Genomic DNA, 11,922 nt, shown 5'->3' on the forward strand with positions numbered 1-11,922 from the left:
CATAACTGAACCATGTGTCTATTAAATTTTTTCTCTCTCAGGCAGATGTGTTCTCCTATGGCATAATTCTGTGTGAGATTATAGCACGAATACAGGCAGACCCAGACTATCTCCCTCGCACAGAGGTAAGTGGTTGTGTTTATAACATTGGTGGGAGGTGGTGAGTCTGCCATGATAACAGCTCAGCCTTTAGAACTTCTGCCACTGCTCTCAAAGATAGGATGAATAGGTGTGACATTAAAAATAGCATGTAAAAAGCTTTTGCTCTTTATGCTGTTATTGTAGGAAGCTCCACTGAAGACGCTTTCTCAGAGACTCTGTGCAGCTGCAATCCTCATGGGAATCCTTTCTGCCCCTAACTGGCAGGACATCGAGAGCATTGCAATGCAAACTCTTCCTTTTGTGGAGGGATAGCTCATGTAGACTTCTTGCCAGGTTCACAACTAGACATTTTGGCATTCTGTATGCTCTAAGCAGCCCCTCCTTGTGAAAGAGGCAGGAGCTGTGTTAACAGCAGCTAAAATAAGTTAACCCTTATTTTTGTGTGAACTCAGCTGAGCACAGTGGATCTGAGCTATAATTGACTAACTGAAGATACTTTTTTTTCTTCCTTTCTACAGGGAAGCTTTTGACCCTTCTGGGGTTATTCCAAATTGTGTATCCCCCTCAATTTCTGAAAATGGAAAATTGCTTAAGTCTCAGACTGCAATAAATGAAAGATTCTTTTTAGTCTGCCCTTCAGATTTTATAGACATGCACTTAAGGAACTGGATAATCTACCAGTCTACCATCCACTGAAAAGTTAGCCATTTTAACCGATACATTTCCATCATAGCAAAGCCTCTGGTTTTGGAGTGGGCTTTTAATTTGCACTATGAAAATCACTACAGTGAAACCTCATAGTATATGCTATTTCCAAATCCATATGGGCAATATTTCAAGTGCAGTGGATTGCATTTGAATCCAGGAAGAAGGATGGGCTTTGATGTCAGCCCATTCTCTTACAGCTATCCTGTGTCAGTAATCCCCACTGGGGGCGCTGAAGTTTGGAGTGTGCATGAAGTTTTCTCAAACTCCTCTGTTATGTGGTTGCTGAGAAAGGTGCTCATGGTTATTCCTGGTAACTTCACTTAGGGACCTCCTAATAGAGGATGCTTTGAGCTAGATAGAAGACCTCATTTATTTCTCTATGCTTTGTTGTCCTTTGTACAGAATTTTGGATTAGATTATGATTCCTTCCAGCACATGGTGGGAGACTGTCCTCCTGACTTCCTCCAGCTGGCCTTCAACTGCTGTAATGTGAGTATATTATTTGAAGGGGAGAGGCCTAAACTGGAGTTCTCTAAATCCCTCTGGCTTTTGAAGATAAAGCTTAAAGCATTTACAGAAGAGACTTGAAGAGCCTACCTCTAGAACCAGTGTACCTTCTGACAACCCAGGAAGTCCCTTTCAGTTTTTACAATCCTTCCCTTCCCCTTGCTTAAAGGTCTGTCTAGTGTTTCTGCAATTCTGTGTTCTGTCATGCCAAACAAACAGGTCTGGCACACTGAACAGCTTCTTGCAGGCTGCTCAGGCTGACCATAACCAGTTGGATGCCATTGACACTGGCTAACCCTCGGGCTGACAAAATCCAGCTGTTGTTGTGTGCAGACCTACTGAGCTATGAAGGAAGGACTGAGTTGCTCTTACAAACAGAGGGGACAAACAAATCAAGACCAGGCATTAAACGGTTCTGAAGTGTCTGTATGATGTCTTTTGGAAAAGGGGTTTGACATCCAAATGCTTAGCCTGTGTCATAAAACCCAAACTGTGACTGAAATGATTTAATATCTGTAAGGCTATAGGCCATGTGCTGTACGGAGGAAATTTTCTGGCAATTACTCAAGTAAAATTGTGATAGTAGATACCTTCCTGGCTCCTTATTGTGAAAACTCCAGGGCAGTGGATCTCTTCTGCTGCTTATCCTGTAACAGAGTTACTAGTACCAATGTATAGAAAACCAGTTTAAATAAAATAAGAGAACCTGAGCTTCCACCACATTCAGCTGATGTTGGGAATGTCCAGTTTGCTCAACTTAAGTAGAGGCAACTTTAAAAAAATTTACTGCACAAAACTTGGCCCTGGATTCACAACCAGGCTGTGCTGGAACTGATGCCAGCATTGTGTCCAAGTGAGTGCTTTTAAGAAGTCTCATCTCTTTGTGCTTTTGGTGGTTATTTTTGACCTGATGTCTCTCTTTACTTTGTATTAGTACAGAAATATATATAAAGGTGGTATAAAGGTGAGAATGGGGGCAGTGACTGCTGCTCTTGGCACCACATAGCATAATTTAATTTTTAAAATGTTTGTGGAACTTACTATGGATGAGCTACTTAACTCTTATTTCACCTTATTTCACAGCAGAGCTTGCTTTACCTGGATGGGGTACATCTCACTCATGTTTAGGAAGCCTTTTGATTACATGAGCACTAAAGGGTTTGGTTAGAGGTAGGATTTGGAAAGCTCAGCTCCCACCTGCAGACTCCAGAAATGGTATTGCATCCAAACACATGGTGCATGATTCAAAGCAATTTTTCAGCTCAGAAATTCAGAGTAAAGCTCCTCATGAAGGAAGGGACAGTGACCTTATATTTTCATGTAAAATTTGGTGTGCTCAGAGAAAAAGGGTATTCTCCTGCTCATTGTCAAATGCAGCTTCCTGTATAATAAACGTCCCTTTGCTGAATTGAAATGGAAATTACTGTCTTGTGATCTGGCCATTAATATGCTGATTTCAGTGTGGGGCATGCTGGAATTCACATACCACTCACCTAGGAGAAGGGAAATGGAGTAACAGATTAGGCTTTCTTATATCTTCCTCAGCATGCTGTGCCTCAGTAAGAGGTGATCTGTGTGGTAATTTTCTCTGAGACATGGACATTTATGTACCTTTTTATTATGTAATAGGTCAAAAAGGTGTGAACTGTGTAGCCCAGCTGAACTAATGTGCAACGCCTTGGGATTTTCTACAGCCAGGAAATGTGTTCTAAGGCACCCTAAGAAAACCAGTTAAAACTGACATGTATGAGTGGATTAAAATTTAACTTACTGGTATAAAGTGTGGGGGTTTGTAAATAAGCACCTGTAAGAACCCAACAATTATAAGCCTACTTGTGGGAATATTTAATAAATGTAATCATAAATGATCATGCAAAAAGCTTACCAGGATGAGCTAAGCTGTTGGCAACTGCTGCTTTGAGAAGGAACCTTCTCTTCCATTTGAGCAGAATCTGGACTGCTCAGGGATGGAAGAGGCAAATACTGCTCTGAGTAACTTTTCCATTGCTGCTCTTGTCTTGGATCTTACCTAGCACAAATTAAAATAGCCAGAGAGCTCTTTTTACTTCCTCTAACTTCCTGTAGCTTGCAACAGCTCCGTAAGGTTCCCAAATTAGTAAGTTTGTCAGAGTACAGTGTGTGCTTCAGTGTTGCCCCTGCCCTACTCTTTCAGTGAGACAGGGAATGCAGAAAAATGTTTTCCAATGCCAGTAAATTCCAGCTGCTGCTTTAGAACAGTTTTCTTGCTGCTGCTGAGTTCTTCAAGTGTGTCTTCTTTGTTTGGTTTTTGTTACTGTCCATAGGAATTTTTAGCACTTTTCCCCTTGTGCTAGAAGGTGTTCTGGCATTGCTGATCATACCAGTTGTCTTCAGAAAGATCCATCTCAACCTGCAGGGCAGTATCAGGGAGGTCTTTGGGGTTTGTTGTGTACAAAGCACTACTGTTCCCATTGTAGAGGTGGGATCTGTCTGGGCTTGTCCACTCTGAAAAAGCCTTTAGAAGGCTGGAAACAGCAATCAGGTCAAGAAGAATCGTTTTTATTACTGGAATAAAGTTAACTTTTGGCTGCTGAATTAGATATTGCTACCTACAGTGATGAAACCTGTGACATATATACAGAGTCAGTGCTCAAAATTATGAAATGCTTTCAAAATTACTGCTTAAAGGAAGCTGCTTATCCTGTGGTACAATTTTAGTGCTGGACTTTTTTATCTGCTAGAGTGAATAAATAAATACGTACTGAGAAATACAGACTAATACATATTGATGAGCAGGGGGAATATTTTAGCTGGGAAAGATGGATTTTTCTTTTTCCTAATTTATAGCTTTGTCAAATTATATAACCACTCTTGCTTCCTTACAAGATAGACCAGTACACTGAGTAGTATGGCTAGTTAACAGATAGAAAAATACAGCGTTTTCAGCTTTAAGATCAGTAGTGCCATTTAGGTGTGTTTAATTAAAGCCACAAGGAGATGATGGAATCTTTTAAAGACTGACATAGCCATGTTGTTTTGTGTAATCCTTTTGAAATAACATTGGTACATAATCTCTGTTTGATAAGAAGAGTCCAGAAAGAAATCCTGAACTATCCATGCTGTTTCAAGCAAACCAACCAACCCTCCTCACAAGCCATGAATCTGACAGTGTCCCACCTTTTAAATTTAAAATATTTCCATTTCATAGAATATTTACAAATTGATGATTAAATGTGAGGTGTAATAGAATACTGCATTCCCCGTTCCTTCTGTAGTTTTTTTTTTTTTTCGATGACAACACACCTAAAACCATTTTGAATTTCCTCAGTTTCCTCAGATTGTCCCCCTCTCTGTCCACTATGAAGCAGAATAGCTTGGACAAACCCACGTGGACTTATTTGATTTGTGTGCATTCACAGATGGATCCAAAGTTGCGTCCTTCATTTGCTGATATTGTCAAAACACTGGAGGAAATGTTAAACCGCCTGAGAAATGAGGACTCAGAGAGAGATAGAAAGTTCTTGAACCTTGACAACAATGAAAGAAAGCCAAAAGGTAAATGTCTGTATTGTACAAACATTGCTGGGTGCTCACAGAAAGAGGAGGAAAAGCTTCATATTTTGAAAACTGATATTTGGCTAAATATGGTTTTATTTACAGTTTATTAATTATTTTACAGAAACCCTGAAAATTATTCTGGAGCAATGCTCTATGCTTTGCTTTGTGGAATGTCCTTTGGTGAAAAAAAACCAGCTGTTTCTTAAAGTGAGAAAAGTCTGCCCCAAGATCTTGAGAGGAAATTTAGAGTTCATTTGGGAATGGGTTTGTAAATTGCTCATAGTATATGAAAATCCATAATTTTTTTATTCATTACTGCCATACTTTGTACATATACATAATTTCTTTGGTGTATGTTACTTGTAATATTTAGAGGCTTCTTAAATTCCTTCAGGAGGAAGAGCACAGAAGATGCAAGAGTATTATAAAGTACCTAGAAATACTCTGAAAGACGAGAAAAGATGAGTCCCAGGTCTGCTTGGGAATGTTGGCCTTCAAAGGTTTTCTCTAAAGCTGTCTGGTGCCACCTGGTGTGGGGAGCAAACACTTGTAGCCTGGGCTGTATTCTCACTTGGGTGTTTTATGTTAGTACACTTCTGACATTAGAAACTTAAGGGTACATTAAAAATAGTTTCTTACATTATGTGGCTATACAGATATGCAACATAAAGACATAATTATTGATCTGTAATATAGCTGTAGATTGAAATAATTTTTCTCTATGTCAAACCACATAGAGTTAATGCATGTGGTAGTTCTCCCACACCTGGAAAGCATCTAAAAGAGGTGTGAGTTAAAAAGGAAGTTTGTTTGTTTGTTTGTTTAGGGTTTTTTGTTTGGGTTGGGGTTTTTCTTTTGGTGTTTGGTTTTTTGTTTTTTTCTTTTTTTTTTGTGGCATTCTCCCTTTGGAGTACATGTACAAAACAAGTACTTCTCAAAGAAGTGTTACATGCTGTTCTTTGACTTGCATAGTCTTTCCTACATGGAATGGCTGTAGTCTAAACTGTGGCAGTATTTAAAGGGAAAAGTGAAAATCCATGTGCTTATTCTAGAAATGTTAGTCAAAAGGAGATATCACTTCTTTATACCCATTTGTTATTGCTTTCTAACACGGCTCTTCAGAGGCATCTTGAGAGCCCATGACAGATGCATGTTCCAAAACACTTGGGGAGTTAACATCTACTAGTTTCTCATCCTAATCTAGTGATACAGCTTTTATTTATAAATGTGTGTGTGTGCAGTGGTTGCAAATACACAGGCATATGTAAAACTTCTAAACTCCTATTCATTAGGGTCAGACTCTCATATATCTCCTGTTTTGTATTGGATAATGTACTGAAAGAAGGCTGGGATAGAATGACTTAAAATCTGCATGGTACAAGGAGAGACTTTTTTTGTCTTAGACATTTCCCATCAGGGCAAAAAAGTGCCAATTTCTTTGGCAACTATGTTTTGTACCTGGTTCTCCTTTGTGGTCAGTAGCACCAACAGACCCTGGGCAACCTCTGCTGGAAGCCAAGATGATAAATCTAGAAACACGCAAATTGTTCTTCTCCAACACCACCCTGTGCCATCTCTGCTGTGGCAGTGTACTGGCAGCAAGGAGGTTTGCAGGGGCCCTAAATACACTGAGGAAATGAGAAGAGAATGGTGTGCTTGTGTTTGTGCAGCAACTTAAAAGGAAGGAGCAGACATGTGCTTATGGAACATAGTTTGGAATATCAGATACACAGCTTTTTTTCTTTACAGTGGTCATGCAGGCTCTGTGAGTGAGCAGGTGCACAGCTATATGGAGCTTCTTTAAGCTAAGAGTGTTTCTCTTTTTCTACTCAGGATCAATTGACAAAGGACCAGGAGTAAAACGTTTGAGTTCTTTGGATGATAAGATCCCACCCAAGTCACCCCGTCCGCGTCGGAACATCTGGTTGTCACGCAGCCAGTCGGATATCTTCTCTCGCAAACCTTCCAGGAAGATCAACGTGCAGGACCCCTACTACACACCAAGCAAAGGGTTAGGCCGGAAGGTTAATCCCTTCAGTGCCCGGGAGGACCTCAAGGGGGGAAAGATCAAATTCTTTGACATGCCAAGCAAGTCTGTGATTTCCCTCGTGTTTGACTTGCATTCTCCAGAGGCAGGTGGAGGCCTGAAAGCCAGCCAGTCCCAGTTCCGGCAGGCGTATAGCACAGACTGGCAAGACCTTTCCCTTCTTCCTGGGAGGAGATGCAGATCGCTTCCACTCTCTCCTGAGTTACCACACAAGGAATATGGCCTGTTTGGGGGACTGTCTTCAACTGTTGGCAGGTGTGACCCAGCCCAGTTAGGTGCAGAGGTTCGGCAAAAACTCCTGAGTAGCACTAAATATGGTGTGTCAGAGATTCCCCCCTTTCACGCCAAGCCTCACAGAACAGAATTTCTTCTTGCACCGGGACAAGAAGAGGATATGGACTGTTCAGATGGGCCAGTGGCCCAGGAGGAAAATGGGTTTTGCCCTGTTGAAAACACATGTGGAGATCCAGCATGTGATCCACCATTAGTGCTGGCCCAGTCTGGGCCGCTATCTTACAAAAAGCTCCCAGCTGAGAATTCAGTGAACTCTGAGGGACGTGGCTCCCCACAAGTGTTTGCAGGTTGTCTCCCTTCTGAAGAGATGGAGGTAGAAGATGACCTACTGAAAATTACTCTGTTAGAGCCTACAAAGCCTCTGTTCAGTGTTAGTCCTCCCACCGAGCTGAAGAGAGAGGCGTGGCCCTTCAGGGAGCAGGACGGGGACAGTCCTACCCTCTTGTCTCAGACCTCCTCCAACATCTCAGCAAGTGGCAGCACAAAGTCAGCTTGTGACATATGAAGAGAGGGCTCAAACTGAATGTGTCCTTGAGTTGTTCCCAGTTGCTTAAACTAAGTTTTTCTGCAGTGCTGGGCTTCACGTTTGAAAGAGATTCAACAAGCTGGCTGTAGGACAGATAGCTGCAGACATTGTCTGAAGAGACTGATCATTTTATAAAACTATATTTCAAATTGTGCTTATGCCCTTTCCTGATTTGAATTAGGAGGGGAAACTACTCCAGCCAGAATGGCCATGTGGGTCCCACAGCCCTTCCTGGAGGCAGCAGCCAGGGCAGGTACCATTAAACAGTTTGACCTGGATTTCCAGCATGGGGCATTTTAAGGTCTTAAGCTCCATGTACAGTAGAAAGAATGACCCTTAGTTTTTTCCCTCTTCCTCTAACTGAACATCTGCTCTAAGCCACTGCATATTTTTCATTAACATTCTGCATCAGTGCACCTGAGTTAGAGCCTCTGTTTCAGAAACAGGCACAGAAGTCTTTCCGAGCTATGTAGAGCAGATAGGAATGCTCTCTAGTCCCAGAGCTGCTTTGAATGCTGTTGTAGCATTAAACAAGCTCTTCTTTCAAAAGCAGCAAAAACAAAACCTCTCATGCTGGTCACAATCTGCAGGCTGAGTCACATGACAAGTACTTTGTGATTAACAAGAAGAATCTGTTCCCTGGTGTTTCTTTTTCCCTTGGGATTTAGTAATGATGTTTAATACATTTGTGCAGGGAAGCTTGCTTCCTTGTACAGCTCTTTATGTACCTCAGCCCAAATGTGGAAAAAGATTTGCCCAGGACACAGAGAAGCATATTCCAGGCATTGCCATTTCTGGGCTTCTGAAGAAACTGCTCCTGAAAGTACCAGCTGTACTGAGCTTTTGGCAGGGGGTGGGCCCTTATCTCTGAAGAGCTGAGTGGACATCATGATGTGTTTCTGCAGAATAGTTAAATACAGTAGCTACATCACAATTGCCTATTATCACTAAGCTAGAAGGGTCCCATTCACCTCCCTCTCTGGTACAACATCCCATCTCACTGATTTCACTGCAGTGATGATGGCTCCTCACTAGCCTGCTTGACAGAGGACAGGAATCTCCTGCTCAGGGGAAATTGCCAGCAGTGTTGCAGCTACACAAGTGCTCTTGGAGAGGACAACTCACAGGAGGGCTTTGAATTGTCAAACTGAAGAAAATTAGCTTGTCCTAAATTGACTTTTTGTTTCCTCTACAGAAAGAAGCTGTTGTCTTTATTGGTTTTTCCTGTCACTGAATAGGATGATCTTTTAATTTTTTTTTTACTTCCCTTGACCAGCAGGTACCTGTGAAAGAAGCAGCAACATGAGCTTTAATGCTGCTTGCTGGAACCATCATCAGCAATCCCTGCTCTGGGATGAAATGTATGGGAAAGCTCATTCTGTGACATTTGTGCAACATCCTGCCCTTTTCCACTATCATCATCCCAAAAACCATGGGATTTTTAAAATTTTATTTTATGGGTTTTTTTTTAACCTATATTATCATTCCTAAGTGAGGTAAACATTGCACACCTGCTGAGCAGATGGTGATGCAGAGTCCAGATTTTCATCCAGGTAGCCTGTTAAACTTCCTGCTCTCTTGTAAGGCTGGATACTGTAAGCTAGTCTCTGACGGAAGCCAGACTACTTCTACTCTTCTCCCACCTCAAAGAAAGGATGGAGAAAGCCTTAGTTCTTTCTTGGCTGGGATGTGTACCTTTCCTGAGGTGTAGGTAGCTATTCTATGAGTTACAGCTGTGACTTCCTCTAGTGAAGTGTGTGTTAACCTGGGCAGTTTTCCCTTTGCAGTGGCTGTTATGAGTGAAAGGAGAAGCCCAGTGTTGCTGAGTTAATACAGTCCATGCCAGATTAGGCAGCTGTTGGCAGCTCAAAAGAGAAAATGCCTGTGCTCACTAAGATCACCCCTTTTGGCCCACACCTCTCTGCCTCTTGAAGGTGCTGATCTGCAGAGTAGTCTCTGTCTTCTGAGTCTGGAGAGTGCAGAGCAGCTTGTATGGCTGCCACTGTGTGTGTGTAACTTTGAGGACAGAGAAACACCAGAGCTCAGTTGCCTGCCTGGTGCCTGCTTGCTTTTTTTTTTTTTTAAATTTTATTTTTAAATCTTTTTATCTTTGCTACAACTGTATCTTCTGGGAGGGAAACCATCAGCACCAGCTTCTGTTGTCACAAGATGCGTTTAGGTGTGTGACTTCAGACAAACAAGCAATAATGAGTAGTTTACTTTTGGATTGCCAGGCTGAGGGAAGCTGCCCGCAGCCTGACCGGAGAGCACACGCACACCTCTGGCTGCCCTGGGGCTCCCCTGAGCTGTCAGTGCTGACACCTCATCATGAAGCCCTCCCTGACACTGACTGCAAAGCTTGAGCAGTCAGCTTGGGGTACCCCCAGGGCATCCATTGCAGTGACCTCACTGTTCTCTTACACTGCTGTCTTTACGTTTCCCTGCCCTGAACAGCTCTTACAAAGCAGCACAGCTAAAATTTTATTTTCTTAAATGTCCGCTCTAAGCACAACCAATTGACATGCATTGGGCACAGCTATCAACATTTCTGGCTCTTGGTACTGAGGTGAAGATGTCAGAAACAGAAATGCCAAGGAGTAGCAGCTCAGGCCTTTACTGGATTGGTCTGCAGGGGAAGAGGCATGTGTATGAAACTGGAGTAAAAGGTCATTTTAAAAAATGCAAAGTGGTTGCTGAAACCCAGTGTTTCCAAGGATGCAGTTGGAACATCTCACAACATCTCATCCCTTTGGCTGCATAAAGCTGAATCTAGGCTGCACCTAGTAATTCCTAGGTTTTGTGCCTACTGAGGTTGCTTTTCTACAGAGGGCTATTTTCTGACAGCTACTGGTAAACATGAATTTGAACATGTGGTCAGCAAACTCCTTGTTTTATAGTGACATGACAAAGTTTTATCGTGATTGGATTTTACCTTGATTTTGACTTTACAGGAGCAGTTTTTGCTCTTTTAAAGTACTTTCTACACATTGCTACACATCTCCCTGAAGAGATCAAAGATGTTTTTAATTCACTTTAAATCTTTGTTGAGTTCAATTAAATGTCTGTTATAAGCTATTTTTGTTGTGGTTGCAGGTTGATAAAATGCAGCCAGGAGAATGCATGTGAATTGCTGCCCCTCAAAAGCAGCACAGCCAAGGGGCTGTAGCAGACTTGTACTTGTTGGAGAGGCAGTGATGTATTATGTGTAACAGAACGTTGGTATTTTTTGCCAGTACAACTAAAGACACTTGAATAATTCCTGTTTGCACTTAATGCTATTGTTTATATTGCATGTCACTACATTTCTATGCAAAACAAATAACCTTTTTTTTTTTGGGAGGAGGGGCAGCCAGATATTTGATTAAGTATAAAGATCTTTGCGAGATGATCTATTTTCGTATTTATGAAGGAGTTTTACGTCTTAATATTTTGCAGTCTGTAAATAGCTGAACTTGTAATTAAAGGCTTAGGAAGAAGTTTGTAGCCTGTGTATAATAGTAAGTTAACACTGCCAGAAAAAAAATCTTTGCGAAACAACTTTTCTAATATTGCGGATATTTATGAATATGTAAAGAAAGCACGTCTTGTTTTTATGTTGATTGACCTTCTGACTTTTTTGAACTATAGAAATGGTGTATGTTTTATTGGAACTGCAATAAGAAGTAACCAAAGATGAATCCACTTAAATATTTTCATAATTTTTTTCTTGGTCAGGTTTTGTAAACTTTCCCAACTTGCTTTCAAAATAAAAATGAAATCAAGGCCTGAGTCTTGTGATTAAGAGGACAACTGCTTTAAGTTAAAAAAGCTGGCTCGAATGCTTACTTAAAATAGAAATGCCATTAATACTTGGATTGAGTTTGTATTTGCTTTTACTCAGTGCTGAGTTAGACCCAAGGGGAACTCATCCTAGTAAATGTTATTTCTCTCCTGCATCTCACTGAAGAGTTCCACTATTGAATCTATAAGACTGAAGGATTTATTTTCTGTGCTGGTCATATCTTGTGAGCTACCAGATAAGATGGCTTTTGATAGTAGCCTGCAGGATGCTTGCCATGGTGGATGCTCTGTTCTAGCCCTAATTTGCTTCAGCAGCACAGAAAGCTATGCAACTTCTCAGGATGACCTATCTGGCTTTCAGCCCCACTGCCTCTGCCCTTGGAACAAGTCTGAGGACCTGCTATGGCTTGGTTCTGCATGC

At 41.5% G+C, this 11,922-nt stretch overlaps 1 protein-coding gene across 1 annotated transcript in view; it reads left to right on the plus strand.

Moving 5' to 3' along the window:
• Nucleotides 1-11,489, plus strand: part of TESK2 (testis associated actin remodelling kinase 2) — a 76,376-nt gene extending 64,887 nt beyond the window's left edge. The window contains exons 8-11 of the mRNA XM_059853929.1: nucleotides 42-125; nucleotides 1,213-1,299; nucleotides 4,716-4,851; nucleotides 6,688-11,489. Of these exons, the coding sequence (XP_059709912.1) occupies nucleotides 42-125; nucleotides 1,213-1,299; nucleotides 4,716-4,851; nucleotides 6,688-7,700 (1,320 nt within the window). The 3' untranslated portion in view covers nucleotides 7,701-11,489. The remainder of the gene's footprint in view (nucleotides 1-41; nucleotides 126-1,212; nucleotides 1,300-4,715; nucleotides 4,852-6,687) is intronic.
• The last annotated feature ends 433 nt before the right edge of the window (nucleotides 11,490-11,922 follow it).

This window comes from Haemorhous mexicanus, chromosome 9, assembly GCF_027477595.1.
Source record: "Haemorhous mexicanus isolate bHaeMex1 chromosome 9, bHaeMex1.pri, whole genome shotgun sequence".
In the NCBI taxonomy this organism is placed as follows: domain Eukaryota; kingdom Metazoa; phylum Chordata; class Aves; order Passeriformes; family Fringillidae; genus Haemorhous; species Haemorhous mexicanus.